General features: G+C 37.2%; 2 protein-coding genes across 2 annotated transcripts; both read left to right on the top strand.

The window, feature by feature from the left end:
* The first annotated feature begins 217 nt into the window (after positions 1 to 217).
* On the top strand, positions 218 to 7,165 carry LOC145229074 (uncharacterized). Its single transcript, XM_080094337.1, has 8 exons — positions 218 to 672; positions 838 to 1,027; positions 3,098 to 3,191; positions 3,258 to 3,317; positions 3,735 to 3,893; positions 4,388 to 4,608; positions 5,214 to 5,494; positions 5,894 to 7,165. Exons 1-8 carry the CDS (start codon positions 314 to 316, stop codon positions 6,138 to 6,140), a joined length of 1,611 nt encoding a protein of 536 aa, XP_079950463.1. The 5' UTR covers positions 218 to 313; the 3' UTR covers positions 6,141 to 7,165.
* Positions 7,166 to 7,293: 128 nt separating this feature from the next.
* LOC145229076 (EGF-like repeat and discoidin I-like domain-containing protein 3) lies at positions 7,294 to 16,274 on the top strand. Its single transcript, XM_080094338.1, has 9 exons — positions 7,294 to 9,775; positions 10,408 to 10,563; positions 10,902 to 11,024; positions 11,284 to 11,355; positions 12,213 to 12,332; positions 12,394 to 12,507; positions 13,085 to 13,240; positions 13,729 to 13,901; positions 14,699 to 16,274. The coding sequence occupies exons 1-9, from the start codon at positions 9,703 to 9,705 to the stop codon at positions 14,834 to 14,836; spliced, it is 1,125 nt and encodes a 374-aa protein (XP_079950464.1). The 5' UTR covers positions 7,294 to 9,702; the 3' UTR covers positions 14,837 to 16,274.
* Positions 16,275 to 16,593: the final 319 nt, after the last annotated feature.

Below are 16,593 nucleotides of genomic sequence, written 5' to 3' on the forward strand. Positions count from 1 at the left end.
AGGAACAAACGTTTGACAACTGTCTTTAGCATAATTGTGCAACAGTAACTTTTAGGTATTTTTTTATGGATAGTTTTATTTGGTTAGCAGTGTTAACTAAAAAATTTTTTTTTCAGCTGTCGAAAGGTTTGTGATTGTCTAGCGTTTTCACAATTTGTCGTTGTCAAATTTTGTGAGGAAAGTGTTTTTGCAGCCGTTTCTCGTGTAATGTTTTGTTATTGTTTTTCTTTTTTCAGGGGCAGAATCAGAATTCATACAATACAAAAAAATACAACATAGGATTTTTTAATTTTACTCATGCTGCAATGCTGTGATGAGACGAAAGTACTTTTGGTATGTTATAAGTTTCTGTCTTACCCTTTTTTACTGGAGAAACGCCAGAGAACCAGCATGGAGACAACACTACCAGCAAATATATTTTAAATACCCCGATACTTCATCTTCCGAAAATATCCGAACCGGCGAGTCAACATCCGAAGTTTACCGAAGTTATCCGAACGTTTCCGAAAATGAGTTTACCTGTTTTGGAAGCAAAACGAACTGGGCAAAGACGATTGAACCTCGCTACAGACTTAACCCGCATAGATTGCTTGTACCAAACTTGATCAATGGCCCAAATAATCAAATTATTGGGTTTCAACAGAGCGTTTTAATTGCCATTCTGCTTAACCGGTACGTATACTGGTATACACACTAACCAAATGGTTGGCTAATTAACTAGTTAGGCCTACATATTATTAACATAGTAACTCAGAAAGTAAAGGTTTTTTTTCCAGTACGCCTGTTGCTGAATAATTCAACCACATGCACACTGTAAATACATTATGGTCTTTTCAGAACGTTAGTACTTCCACCGTTTTACTATCACACAACCGATCCAATGAAACCGAAAAACATCGCCAAAGCGGATGAGCGATTTAACGTGGATGAGCTGAGAAAATTGGTGTCAGTGATTTCTATGGATGAAGCTGTTAAAGTTTGCGAAGGAAAACTCAATGCCGTCTTTCATGCAGAGATGCAAAGAGAGGTAAAGAAAATAATGATGTTTTACAAAAAATAATAAGGGCTATTTTAGGGAAATATAAACACAGCCAATTTAAACCGAAAAACAGTAATAGCAAATTAGTAGACTATTACGTTTTTCGTGTGTCATTTAGAGACACATAAAAAGCCGTCCAGTTTATCCATAGACTTAGCAAATGATAGTAAACGAATTAAACGCACGTGCACACCGTACTAAATGGTTTGCACTAGTGATGCACCGAAGTTTCGGTTGGCCGAAACATTTCGGCCGAATACGCTGTTTTTCGATGTTTCGGTTTCGGCCCGAACTTTTTTGAAAATTCGGCCGAAACCGAACTTTTTGATTGCATTTTAGTAGTGCTTCCGCATTGTGAAAATGATTTTTATTTGTCATAATTTACTTCACTCGCATCAACAACGCAAGGCTCAGTTAAAAACATCCATATAAACGGGGGATTTTAGGTTCGGCCTGATTCGGCCGAAATTATTCGGCCTTGTGGCCAAAGTTACTGTTCTATACGCCTTTGTTGTTAGTATCAAAACAAATTGTTGTTTCCACACTCGCTGTGGTTCAGGTTCACGTAAGCGAAATTCAAGCAGATCTACACGATATGTAAAGTCATAAGTAGGGCAAATATTTTTTGACTTGTCAAAAAAAGTCAAAATTTTGTCAAAATTTTTAGAATAGGTCAAAAATTGTCAAAATTGTTTACAAAGTCAAAATTTTTTACAAAGTTAAAATTGTTTACAAACTGCATTGTCGTGGTGTTGTAGAGGTTGCACTGCCAGCAAACTATTCGTTTTACACCTTGTAGCCTACTTTATACTGTTGTAATTGGCCCATTGCCCCAATTATTGCAAATCATAAACCATCAAGTGAGTGAAACAATTAGGTTGATATGGCGTGATGCTCAACACACCTCAAAACGTGCACAATTTTGGTAGGTCCCAAGTCATTTTACGGCAGCTGCAGGTTAGGTGCAGCTCTTGCTTCGGTTTTGCTTTAGATACTTCATGTATCTTTAGTTTATACAAATGTATAGAATAATTTTCGTTGTGTCTTAGCTGCAGTTTTTTGGCCGTGATTTTTAATTAGCTCATTCCCTTTTCAGAATAGGTTAGGTCTATGTTCAGATTTTTGCCCTTCTCTTAGACTTTTGCACATTCTTTCGCTCTAGTTAGATTAGCCTAACCATATTTTAACTTTTTGAACGATAATGCGTAATTTAACTACTTGAATTCTTCATAGGTCAAAATTTTGTCAAAAAAAAGTTTTTTAAGGTCAAAATTTGTCAAAATTTTCAATTTGTAGGTCAAAATTTTTCGTTTTTTAGGTCAAAAAATAATTGCCCTAATCATAAGTAAACAATGTCATTATAACTGACAACGCTGATAAGATCGAACGTGTCGCCGTACATTACCTCATACAGTGGGGTCTACAATTACGGAAGTGCGGTCTGCTTAAGGACATTTCATAGGCATTATTTCATTTCAAAACAATATATTTTACATCTCCAACTTTTGAATAGTCTAAAATTAAAAAATAGTATACAAGCAAATCTTTTGTCCCTTTTTTGTGTATTTTTTGATAAAAGACAAACGTTTGGCTTGATATACATGAAAATAGTAAAAGAGCTTAAGTGGATGCAATGTACTGCAGACTTGCAAAGATGATAAGAAATACGTTTTAACGATCGTATTTTATCATGCAAGTTTCTTGAATACCCTATGACAGTAAAGCCCTAACTGTTCAAGAGCACTACCCTTGTACAAGTTATGACAGTTATGTTTTTATTTATGCCACTCTCTCTGGCATGTTTTTATTATGCCACTCTTTAAATCCGCGTCCAGTGTTTATATAGCAACAAAAACATTAAAGGGAGAATTGTAAGATCACCCCTAATCTCCTCGAACATTATTACTAATGATGCACCGAACCCGCCTTAAAAGGTCCAGGCTGAACTTATTCATAACATTTCAAAGCAACTTTGAAAGTCCTGGAATTCAACACGAACAACACGGTCTTAATATTGTTGTTGTTTTACATGACCGAGCTTGTATTTCAAATCTGCAGATTTCGCTGGTCAGTGCGTTACCACGATTTCACTTTGAGACCGGATTGCAGGGCGCGAAATACCGCGACGGAGTAAACATTGACAAATTAAAAGGTAGTTAATTTCGAACCTTGTCCTATGTGTCTCTGATGTTGATTTCGTTTCTTTCTTTTCCTATAGAACTGTACCGCTCAGGAAATGTGACAGATGACGCAGTAAGGCCCTTCTTAAATACCGAAGGTAACTATTTCTACAAATAGGTAATAGGAGATAAAATATGATTTTTAAAAGAGTGATTTAGAATTTAATATCTGAAGATCATTGAGGTTCTACGAATATCAGATATATATCAGCATCTCACCTTGTAACATACTATTTACATGTACCTAGTGTTGTATCATTGTATTGTCCGAAGTTTGGTTTAATCTACGGGACTATTGGAAATTTTAAACGTTAAATCAGTCGCTGTATTTTTATTATTTTACAAAACAAAGGCATTTCGCTATTATATCCATCATCAGTGTCTAAAAAAAACAAATTCGTAACGGGATAAAACCAGCAATAAAAGAAAAAATACAAAGTAATCGTCGCAGTCCTTTGCTTTACTTGCAAGAAGATTTCCTTAATAAAGAAAAATTTACTACGTGACTACTATAGGTCAGAACGGAAGTTTTCTATTTGGTCGTTTACATCCGGGACTGCAACACGGCTCAAGCAAAGACGTCACTGAAGTAAAAAGCATTTACAAATCTACCGCTAGGTGCGCTCTTTACCAGCATCCTTTTCGACAGTTCGGTCTTCGAGCTGCCGACTCTTGTAAGTAAACCTAATCTGTGCTGTAAGTCGGGCTGGGCTTTTCAGGTCGGGTTGGGTCTAAGTTTGAATAAAACATACTTGATTCGGCCCTGACTTTTATCCCGTTTCCATGGCCGTTGGTCCGATCGGACTTTTCCGCTATTTCAGTCCGATCGGACGCAATAAGGAATGACTCAGCATTTTTTTCAGTGTTTTCGCGGACCTCCTCGCGAGGAGGTCCGATCGGACTTTTGAAAGTCCTATCAGACGAACGGCCATGGAAACGGGATATTTGTTTTGCCGCAATTTCACCAATTTTTGTGCCCAATTTGATGTTTCGTTAAAAAACTAGATTACGAGCTGAATTTTAGGCTTGTCCTTTTGGGTTAGAAAATTTCGTAGAAAAACGTTGTGTTCAGGTCATGTTTTTAGCGTTTGAGGCCTCCATCTCGTTTACACCTCTGAGCTAACATTGTCAAGTAAGCGTTTCTGAATAAAATCGCCTATTTTTGTAGTACCTTCAAATTGGTCTCGAACGCAAGAACAGATAAGAGAGAACCCGGGCTCAAATATAAAGACCAACACAGACGCAGCTGTGCTCCTTAGCGACATCAAGCGTCATACACCACCACCAGCACATGTACTGAAGATGGCGAAACAATTTGTGGACAACCATTTTAAGTCCGCAAGGGGCAAGGCGGATTACGTGGCTGTACATTGGCGGTATGACCCCGAGGTAAATATAAATACCAATGCTATTGCCGCCAGCTTGATGCGCTTGATGCTAGTTTTCTGCAATCTGGCCAAATGTGGCTAGAATCAAATACGAATGAAACTTGTAGTTAAGCATATTTGGTAAGAAACAAAGCAAAATCACTTTGTGTTATGCACATGTGCGGCCCGCGATCCAATTTTGACATTTGTAATTGGCCCTACAGCAACAAAGGTTGCCCACCCCTGGTGTAAAACAAGTATTACTCTTCCAGCGGTTTTTATTACAACTAATTCGACATCCCTTGCAAGACACCTTCGTTGGGATAATGACATATTTTGCAAGGCAGATTTGTTATAAAGCGACAATTGAAACAAAACACACAAAAATAGCGATAACAAGATCGTGCGGCTGCAAACTCGCACCAATGGAGTGATGAAACATAGTTTAGTATAGTGTAAAATGGGACGTCGAAACGTTAAATATTTGTAACAAAATCTGCTGGAAGAGCATTACTCGTTTATAAATACCAAACGTTTGTGAATATTTCGAAACCTTCAAGGGAAAAACTGTAAGAAATTCCTAAGAGTAACATTTGATTTGTGTTTCAACTATGTTTTGTTTTCAAGGATTTTCTACAATATCTTTGTGTCGAACACTCACAAGAGAAAAGGTCATCTATGTGTTCCAACATTAAGCGAGCGATGAACCACACAGCCCTTGCACGAGCGGTGGCCAAACTGGCTGCCGATAAGGGAGTTAAGTTCGCATATGTGGCTTCACCGCCAACTATGGAAAACTTCATGGGTCAAATGAAACAAGAGTTTCAGTCGTTTGTTGACACATCTGGCTTCAACATTAAAATTGTTACGTCCGAAAAGTTAAAAGATTTCGTTTTGCATGGTAAAAAGTAAGTAATTAACTATGACTTAATACGTATATTCTAATGATTCCTATGATATTTATGTACCGATGCCATAAGAGTTTGCTGATACTTTATTAAACAATACATCTCTTCTTAACGGTCTATGAGCCGGTATCCGTATTATGAAAAAGGAAATGCATTTTTTTCAAACAAAGCAAATAAATTTACAAAAAATATTGTTTTTAAATGTCGCCATTATGCACATTTGTTTAAGTTTGAAATAGTCCCCCCCAAACCTGAAAAAGTGTGATGAAAATGTGCATAAAAGTGCACTGCTAACCTAGCCATAAACGTAAAAGCATAACCGATTTTGTATTTAAGTATAAAAACACATCAAAAAATAAAACACAAAATCCCTTTTTAAACTGTATCTTGTATTTACAGGAAATGTTCACAAAAATCTGATGACATCATTAATGACGTCATTTCTCAAGTGGAGAGCGTGCTTTGCAGTGACAGTTCAGTATTCCTTTGGTCAGTGCAAAGCACGTGGTCAAGCGAAGCAAGGTTTCGACGAAAGTTCATTGCCAAGAAAGGCGATAGAATGGATCAGAACATTGTACAACTCGTCTTGCAAGAGGTGGAAGGGACAAAGAGCCACAGGAAAGCGAGAAACGGTCGTCGAACTTAACCACAAGAAACTCTAAATACGGAAACAGGTTTTCAAAAATCAGAATCAGTCGATAAATGTTTAAGAAATAGCATTATCCACAGATTTTGTTTCATTGGAAACCTGTTTCCTTATTTAGAGTTGTACTTGAAAAAAACAGTGATCGTCGATAGGTATGCTGTCTGTCAGAAGGTCAGATACCGCTCAATCTATTGATTCTAATTATCCACAAGAAATTGTGTCATTGTCATATGGGTTTGTAGATGAAAATCCCCATTTGGAACACTGGTCATATATGGATGGATTCTTATTTAGAACAAAAATTGAGAACTAAAACTCTGTACACAGCAATTATCATTAATATTTTTCAGCTTCAAAATAACAATAAACTTTAAGGGCTTTTCTTACTTCATTTGTTGTACTTTGATATAGGGGCTTTTGGACTTTTATCTATCTTGGTGCGGTGCACAGGATGTACCTGTCCCCCTCGTGTGGTCTGCTTGTTATTGCTTTGTCATATTTTGCACCCAAAACCTATAGCAGCCCGCCTCTAGTTTCAGTATTAAACACAAGCAATAGGTTTGCCAATAGACTACCACCGGAAATGTGGCGTTATTGGCACAAATTAAGGTGGAAAGTGCCACAAAATCCTTCGAAAACTTGTATTTTATTGAACAGAATTATTTATTATACAAAACTGTTCTGATTTGTCATTGGTTATATTTTTGTTGCCAGATGTCGAAGCTGCTGGCTATGGGCAAATTTAGTTAAGCTATGTGGTATAGATTGAATCCAATTTCTGTGTAGAATCGTTTACATCCCAAAACTATGTCGTTAACATCAAATTGACTATGAAGTTAACATCAAATTGAACCAATATTAATGCTTGTTTGTTTACCGCAGGTTACATTCTGGTGTAGTTTGAATTTTCTGTTCTAAATGGCGTTTCAATGTGTGGTGTCTTTGTTTTAAGTTTGTACAGCATTTTGCCGGGAGTTACATGACCACTGTATTTTTAACAAGTTTTGCTTTTTGAAATATTGTAACTACTGATCTGTATTTTGTTCTTTCCAGTGTAGAAAAAAATTTTAATGAAACGTATACACATGTACAGGATACAAATCAAGTTTAGACTCATGAGAGCTGAACGCGTTGCAGCTGCACCATCATTACAAGGCGTTATGTGACTGGGGCTGACAAGAAAGTGAGATTGGCGCATTGTGGGTAAAAACGACTGGGGGTTTGACGTTGCTGGAACAAGTCAAGGAATTGTTTTCAAATAAAGCCCAAATTAGGGTCAAAGGGTAAAAACTTAAAGTCAAAGGCTAGTTACAGAGCACGATGCCTTTATTTAACACGAATATGGCCAAGAAAGTCATTTTGACAACTCAAAGGTGTTCATGTTGGACGTTTTTTCTGCTGTTGTCTATGGATTGGTGCAATTATGGTGAGCGAACGCCTACGTACATTCATGGTGCCTTGGAAAGCGGCTCTTGGTCATGGGCCTTATACTTGAGAAACGCCAGACAAAAGCTCTCAACAGGAAATGACAACCTCCTCAAGGCGTGTTTTGTAAAATGACATCTTTAGATTTTAAATAAGGTAAAAAGGAGCGATAGTTTTAGCATGATACAAGGCCTCGTATCAGACCAATTCATCTAAGCACTAAACTTAATAAACAACACAGGATGGGTTGATGAACGTCCTTTTTGTGGATCCTTTTGATAAACATCCTTTAAAACTTGTTGACGTAATTCCGACTTTCGTGCACATCCTTTTGCCATCTGCTTTCTTTGGTCTCGGTTGTAACTTTCGGCAAAGCTGGTTGTTGACGGTTGCTTGTTTACGGTCTAACTTCCTCATTAGATTACTAAAAACAAAATTGCCAGCCGTGTAGAATGAAACGTAGACATTTTATTAAGCAAACGGTTCGACAAAATTAATCATACGTTTTTTATTCTAAATCGCTCTCAATTTTGTTTTCAGTGAGGCCACTTTTCAAGTCTGTGTCTTGTACCTCATTACTTTGTTTGTGAAAAGAACTACATCTTTAAGCCTTTATGATTTGTGTTGTGGAGAATGTGAAAAACACCAAATGAGCACCACCCCCCAATTTTTTTTTATGAACGAAGCTGCAATTTTTTTCGTTTCGGAAGAATTTTTTTCGTTTCGGAATTTTTTTTCGTTTCGGAAGAAACCTATTTAATGGTAACCAAAAACAACACATGGGCCAATAACTGCTTCGTCCCTAAGCACACATGAGTCGTCACCCAGTATTTGTGGTAAATTCGATAAACCATCACAGGTATTTGTCAACTAAAATGATAATTTTACTGTTTTTTGCATCGAAAACCAATATAAAAAGATCGTTTTTGACGCTAACATGGTGTTGCAAATCTTGTCATTTTAATAGGCCAACTTTGTTTTATTGAAATCAATTTAAGGGCGTTACTTTAAATAGAACAACTTTTTAAAGGATATTGCTACCAAAAAAAAAATACAAAACACAAAAGCCATTTCTGATCAAGACTAAACCGCCCTGTTGCTAAATGCCCATTTTGGAAACCACTACGTTTTTTTTATTTTTATTTTTTGAATTTTTTGTATGCGTTGTTTATATGTTGCAACTAGTTACAATACTGTATAATAGGTCACAAGACCAAACCAAAAACAACAGAAGGTTGTTTGTTTGTGCACTTAATAATGTACTTAACGATTATGGGAAGTATAACAGGCTTGTTAATATGTTAGGGCGTTAGCCTGAAGGTAAACAACCGGCAAAAAACGTGACTCAACGAACCAGTTTACAAAGCATCCTGGGTACAAAAATTTTATTCAAGTAAAAAAGAGTTCGTGTTTTGTCTATTTGTCATGGTCAGCTATTTTCCCTCATTGAACCCAGAAGATGTACACAGGTTTTGCTGGAGTGTATTGAGTAATGCAATACATCCTGCTTTCGTTTCGAAGTCTGTTGATAATTTATGTCGACATCCTCGCAAAAAGTGCAGCCCTCTTCCTCTGCTAATAGCGGAAGCACCAAAAAACAAAAAAGGGTCTTGTTTAGATGCAGACAAAGAAAAATTGTGTAGAGGTAAGAACTGGTAGTTATTTTAATCTATTACTCTTCAGCTGGTCTTCTGCACCTGGGCGCGCGTTTTGTAAAATAGGTGAGATACAGGATAAGCGAACACAAATTATCAGGTTCTATTTCAATAAGGACACTGCTCAGGCAAAATTTATACCCATTTACTTGGAATTGGTTCTTTTATTTAGGGTTTTAACGTCCGTTGGTTTTGTTGCTTCAATGCTTATCAGATTATGTTGGTGGTCCAAAATTGATTTGAAATGTGTAAGATTCGGCGGTGGTGCAAACAGGGTTGGTGCACGGGAAGACTAAAACCGTTCAAGTTAAACATTGCATTTCCTGAAGCACGATTTAATTGTAACTTGTTTATGTGTGATTTACAATCGGAAAAAGATTTTGGCGTTTTTAGTTTTAAAACGATCATTTTAATAAATAAATGAATGAATGTTGTTGTATCAGGTTAATATTTAGTGTAAGGTTTGGCACTGAAAAATTACGATGGAAAGAAAAATCTATTTGTTGGTGACATTGTTGGCTGTTTCCAAACTGGGTAGCAGCGCTATCGTTAAAGGTGGGTATTGATATTTAAAAATAGAATATATTTCTGTCGAATTGTTTGTTTAGAAAAATCAGACCTTTTTAATCATATTTTTATCGAACTTAAAGCATAAATTAGCTTTTGCTGCCAGGCACAATGTACAAACGAGTCCTCTATTGTTTTTCATAAACAATCGAAGTTTCGACGTCCCTATACGACGCCTTCATCAGGATAGTGGCATATGTTGATATGCAATTTTCTACACAAAATACACAAAATTTTTAACATGAACATGAAAATTTGAACAACTACTGTTTAAAAGTGGTCCATATGATTTTGTTATGTGTATGTATGTGCTATAACGGCAATTGTTAGTAGGCTAGTTTAAATAAAATAGTTTATGCACCTAATATATTCCTGTAAACTTCTTTACATATGTATAAGCTGTACTGGTTCGGCTTAAAGTTAAGTATAGCAACATTTTTTCAACGAGCAATTAATACTGTGATGATAATAACATCAATTGTTAAAACGACTGCAATGGCATGTGTTTATTTCATACAAGCTCTCTAGCCGTTTAGTGTTTAATCAAGCAGTCGCTTTTTAGTTCCGATTTCCGATTCCGATTTGTTGCTATTCCTATAATTAACTTTTGTTGTTTTCAGTTTCCTGCCTGGCGGAGCTTTCGACTTTGACAATGAAGTACACTACAGTAGAATGTCCGGCATTATGTCCAATATTTAATCCTTACGTCTGTGGAACCGGAACTTATGGTTACGGAAAAATTTGCCAAGCAGCCATTCACGATGGGAAAATAATCAGTAAGTCTGCCGTTTGCTTGATCTTTAAAGTTATCCACGAACTTTCAGTTTTATATCACGCCTTATCAGGAAATAATGGCAAGCAAAATTCGACAAATGCATATTTTTTTAAGTTTTGTGTCAAGCTGACAAAATGTCTATTTTATTTTGGAAGCATTTGTCTCCATTTTTCCGCCCTAAATCAGGAACTATAGTGAGACTGGGACGTAACTTCAGGTAACTTTAAATAAGAAAAGAAGTCAAAATTGCCAAATGTAGGGCGTTGTTTTTGGAGGTTATGTTGTGTAATTTACAATGCTATGCTTTGTAGTTCAGAACGATATATTGCGATTTTACAGATTCTTTGGGGGGTATTGTGACAGTAGTGAGGACCCCCGGAACACAAACTAACATCGGCAGTGTCCAAAATGGAATCACGAGTAGCACTTGTCTAGCACAGACATATGCTTATACTTTCATGGGTAAGTCGTCCCGTAACAGAACCATGTTCGTTTAATGTAGTAAGTGGTAACCACAGTAGTAATTTGCAAATAAAAATTAGTGATGCACCGACCCGGCTAAATAGGCCGAATCATTTGTGCATTTCGCAGTCTACGCTACGGTTTTGCCTTAAAAACAAAAGTTTCACTTCCAATCTTTACAAAATCGCTGTTCTAACAGATAAATTCGACAAACCAAAGGTTAGGTGCATAACTGTTAAAACCTTATCTTTTTATGCAGCTTCAGCGACCGCAACGTCATACTACAGAAGACCTGCAGGAGGATCATGTGCCCTCACCCCTCTTACGAACAGTGAGTCGGTGTATTTTTAGGTTAAATTACCGGCATTCACTCGCACTAAATGCTCCAAGTTCTAAGTCAGTGGTTCCCAACTAGGGCCCATGGCCCCCCAGGGGGGCCACGAGCTGTGTTGCGGGGGAGCATGGATGTCGATTCACAAGAAACACCCACTAAAAGTCATTTTCACTTAAACTTTATTCCCGAATTTAATCAACTATTTCACATACTATTTGTTTATAGTGAGATTTATCACGCTCATTTACTTTATTAGACCTGTTTAAGGCCAAAATTAATACCGCATTCCAACGCGAGATTGCTATCTACATTTTAAGGGGGCCACAGGTCCTACATAGTAACTTGAAGGGGGCCACGAGGCCAAAAAGTTACTTTAAGGGGGACATGGTCCACGAAAGATTGGGAACCACTGTTCTAAGTCATTAGGACACAATTGCGTAGAATTTTTAAGTTTAGTAATCATGTATACTGCAACCCTAAAAGGAATTTGTTGTTATCTCTGGAATTCATACGAACATAAAAAATGATAGTTTTGCAACTTAAATTGTAGTTAGTTTAAAAATTATAGCTTAAAAGCTAAATTTCAGTTCATAACCTATCTAATATAGAGTCTCAAAACACTTTTGTCAGTGTTTTGGGGTCTTTTAATTCAATAAACCAATGAATTGCTGGTTGTCTAAACATTCTTTTATCGTCAGCAAAAGGCACTATCGTCGTCATATTGTTCAATATACATTTGTTTTGCTTTGAACAACGAAAAAGGCGAAACGTTCTAGCTTTACTGTATCATGAACTTCTAAACTAAAGCCTGGTTAGGGGCAAAATTGACTAAAAATTATGTTTTCTTGTTTTAGATGTAAACAATTGCGCCAATGTCCGAAACTACTGTAAGAACGGCGCCACCTGTGTGAACGGCGTAAACAGCTTTTCTTGCGCATGTGCACCAGGATTTAGCGGAGGCAACTGCAACATTAGTAAGTAAAATGATGTAAGTTAGAGTAACTTTTCAGAATCATTGGATTTTTATGAAAACAGATTTGCTTGATTGTGTGAAGACTCCTTGTATAAATGGAGGGAACTGCACCACTGTGGGTAGTAATAGCAAGTGTATGTGTACTGGTCTATTCTCTGGCACCAATTGCGGAACACGTAAGTAAAATAAGCATTTATGATCTTATTTTTAAAGTTTTACAGGCTCTCTGAGCACACAAAGAACCACTAGAAGCAACATTACAAGTGAACGTTGTGGCCACACACACAGTTTATACATAGAAAATATTTTCATTTGTCTGGGTATACACCCAAGCTCAATTAATGAGCACAAAAGGACCACTGTGAACTACATTAGATGTGCACATTAAGAGCATACACACTAGTTTATGTGCATCATAGATTTTTATGTGTCTGGGCATACACACAAACTCCTTGGGTACACATAGGTCCACTATGATCAACACTTATTGTGCACACTGTGACCAGTGACCACGCATACCAGTTTATGCACATCATATAGATTTGCATGTTTTTGAAAGTATACACGCTAGGTCTTGTAGGGCCACTTTAAGCAACCTGTGAATCTGATGCACGCTTTCACTAATGTGTATTATCAATGTGCACAATGGAGCAAACGTACACTCGGACCAGTGGACCCAATAATTATTGTAGCAACAATACTTATTGTAGATACTTATTTGCTGTCAAAGTGTTACGTTTCAAACTTTTGCAGCCGTTTCGCAATGCTACGCCGGTGTCTACAATTCCTCGATTGTGTCAGACTCTCAGATAACTGCATCATCGTTCTATGGTACGGGCCACGAACCATACAGGGGGCGTTTGAACGCGCTTGCTGTTGGTGGGTCGGTTGGCGCATGGGCTGTGGCAGGTAGGTTTGAAATTTCAGTGTGTCTTGTTTGATACGTTTTTTTTTTCAAAAGATCCATTGAATTTGGGTGTGAGTTTTTATTCTTTTTTATCTTGGATCGAGCCTAGGGCGCACCCGGTCAGGGCTTTTTCTCTGCATTTGGGTCAAACGGTCTGGACTGTTCGGACAAATCGCTGACAATTTGATTAATGTACCTAATCAAGCAAGCCAAACAGCGTCAAGCTTACAAAAAAACATTTAATATATTTTGTTCTACAAATATTTAAGCGCAAGAAGTTCACACCTGCACTAAATCGGGTGTGGGTAACTTAAAAATTAAATAAAAAACTTCAATATTAAATGAAAATGTCTTGGTTTTTGTAACTCAAAATAAAACGGGGCGACAAGTAAAATACCACTAATTTGTAGTGTTAAAAAAGTAATCCATTTTTGCGCTACAACTTTGATCAGCGACACTTTTAAAGTGTGAAGTGTATTACTTTTTTTAGCAAATAAATTGCCAAATTGGATCCAAGCCGATTTCCTAAAGCCAATGACCATGTATGGAGTTTTGACCAAGGCCCGACCATCTGCTGCACAAAGGGCTGTTACCATTAAGGTTTCGTACGGAAATATTCCAACAAGTATGCTGTTTATTAAGGACGCCGCCGGTGTAGATAAGGTAAGCACAGTATCTATGCAGGTGATAACATAAAAACAAACATGAGAAATATGTTTGTTAATACCGATAGGTGACGCAAAGAGCACTGGTGTGAGTGGTAGAACTACTAACACAAGAACTCACAGAAAGGCCAGCTAATTTCCAAATGCGGCGCAACGGAGCATATAGGCTTTTACTATGGCAATATTTGCTGACTCTGCAACTTGCTGACTTCTGACAATAATTGCTGACTCAACAAATTGTTGACCAATTATTGCTTAGTAAAAGCCTATGTTCCGTAGCGCTACCTTTTAAAAATTAGCAGGCCTGTCTGTGAGGTCTTGTGTTAGTAGATTTTCTTTAAAATTTAGACTGGGACAAGTTTTACTTTTATGCTGATCATAAATTCTCACCCAACCCACATTAGCTTTGATCATCGTTGTTTTTCAAACAAGTTTTATTAAATGGGCGTGCTATTTGAGCTACCTATCGGTATTTATAAAATAGATATATATTTTATACATTGTAACCACGCGTATAGGTCAACAGCTTGTGGCTTTTTCTAACCGCGTGCACTGATTTAGACATCAAACATGGCCATCCTTCTATATGACATTCACAGCTTTTTAATTCTCTGAATTATTGTTTATTATTTCAATCGTGAATGTTTGTTTTTGGTGAATCTGTTGCCAACCTCACGAGTTTTTTTGAAAACCGCCTACACAATAAATGGTTCTTTCAGCTAAACGTGTTTTTATGTTCTAATCATTAAGAAGCGCATATTAACAAGTGTGTTGGAAACATTTTTTGTTTTTAAGGTATTTCCAGCTAATACGGATCAAACAACCATCGTTGCCAACCACTTTGGAAAGCCATACACAGCACGTTACTGGCGTGTTTACATCGTAACTTACACTGGCTGGGCTAGCACTCAATTCGAATTCTTTACATGTTAAACTGCCTGGGTTGTGGGCCAACCTCTGTAAAGCTTCACTAATAAATGTATAAAATGTAAATAATGATCTGAATCTTTAATGGAGTCAATTTTAAAATGTAAGTTCCTCTATTTGGAAGTGAAATTTAAAAACGCCATGTGGGTAAAATTTGAACAAAGTTTTGTTTTGCACACGGCTGTAAGTTGTATGTTATTCCACTTTCAAAATACCCTTTTGCCATCACAGTCCCTATAAGCGTACGTTTGGTTAAGTGCCATTGGCTAAGTGCACAATCAGAAATTATTGAAATTTCATCGCAATTCGACTGCGATGTATTCGCCAGGAAGTAAATGTAATCCCATGATTCTCTATTGAGATAAGGTTACCAAGTTAATGGTTAAGTATCACGTACTATAAGCTATGTCCTTGCTGTAGGACACAAAGCAATTTTGCTACTCAATGCGTTCAATAACAAATCCTTGAACAGTACAAAACCTTTCATGTTGCAATATAATATTCAATATAAGGCAATATAAGAGTTGTAAGTCGGGTCTGACTTTTCGAGTTGGGTTCGGGCTCAAGTTTAAAAGAAACGGGCTTGATTCCAGCCTAACTTAAAGTTGACCACATTTGTACCGTACTTTTATTTTGGTTAGTATAATTTGTGGACCTAATTCGAGCAAATATATACTCGTGTTTAGGCCCCAGTTTCAGACTTGCTTACAACTCTGTATCTAGAAGCAATTAAACACAACATTTCATGTGAATCATTCCCGTTTTTAGTGTTCCTTTTTCATTATGTTCGTGTATTTTGCAACCATCACCAGACGATAAACAGTTTAATCAAGAAATAAATAACAGAAAATGCAAAAGTGTGTTTTGGTTATCTGGAAATAAGCCATCCAGACTCAATATTGTGTAAATTTTAAAAGTGCACGACGCTGTTAGGGATTTGTTATGTTATGAAACCATTGTTTGTTTACTTACATTTAATGCTTCTCAAGCATTTTTGTGGCGACCCAAGTACTAGGCGTCGGTAACAATGCAGTTGGGGCGATTTTTTCCTGTAGTGTTGATTTGAATTGAGTTTATGTAGCAAGCCGGAAATAGCTGCGCAACGTTGAAACATTATGAAGCGCGGGCTCAATTGATGGATGGCGGCTAAACGCGCTGCAGCTATACACCGTTATGGGACTGGTGCTCACAAGAAAGTAAGGCATTGTGGGTTCACACGACTGGGGGAAAGTGGGTAAGGCCAGTCAAGGAGGGCCTAAACCTAACCACCCGTGTCTGTGAAAGAGGGTGGGGTTCGACAGGCAAATAAACCAGCGAAAGAAACCATGTGGAATAGTTTCAAGCGCCTGTTATAATGAGTCATTGCTAAGGTTTAGCAGCTTCTTGCTGCAAAAGGTCACAAACGTCAAACAAATAAAAATTAATATTCAAATAAATTGTAGTACTTGGGTGTCGAAGGGTTTCGTGGACTGTTGTAATCATTGCGATCCACGGAGTAGAAGAACTGCTTTACTTACCGTATTTACTCAGTTATAAGCCGCATGATAAGGTGGTAAAAATAATACAAGCGGACCTTGATTGAAAGATGCATCATGTAAAGTTAAACACTATTGTTTCGCTAAACTAATACTTTTGTTACGAAGTGAAACTATTTGGAAAGATTTGTTACTAACTCAAATAAATGTACCAAGCCGCAGCGGGTTGACATATCACAGATTAAAATTTTTAAGCAGTCCTCACATGTAAGCAGAACAAACTGTAGG

Source organism: Phallusia mammillata, chromosome 5, assembly GCF_965637545.1.
Source record: "Phallusia mammillata chromosome 5, kaPhaMamm4.hap1.1, whole genome shotgun sequence".
Taxonomy (NCBI): Eukaryota; Metazoa; Chordata; class Ascidiacea; order Phlebobranchia; family Ascidiidae; genus Phallusia; species Phallusia mammillata.

Coding starts and splice junctions, on each gene's coding strand:
- LOC145229076 (XM_080094338.1), top strand. CDS start 9,703: ATGGAAAGAAAAATCTATTTGTTGGTGACATTGTTGGCTGTTTCCAAA. Junction 9,776..10,407: donor TAGCAGCGCTATCGTTAAAG/GTGGGTATTGAT, acceptor TGTTGTTTTCAG/TTTCCTGCCTGGCGGAGCTT. Junction 12,333..12,393: donor CGGAGGCAACTGCAACATTA/GTAAGTAAAATG, acceptor TTATGAAAACAG/ATTTGCTTGATTGTGTGAAG.
- LOC145229074 (XM_080094337.1), top strand. CDS start 314: ATGAGACGAAAGTACTTTTGGTATGTTATAAGTTTCTGTCTTACCCTT. Junction 673..837: donor ATTGCCATTCTGCTTAACCG/GTACGTATACTG, acceptor TGGTCTTTTCAG/AACGTTAGTACTTCCACCGT. Junction 3,192..3,257: donor AAACATTGACAAATTAAAAG/GTAGTTAATTTC, acceptor CTTTTCCTATAG/AACTGTACCGCTCAGGAAAT.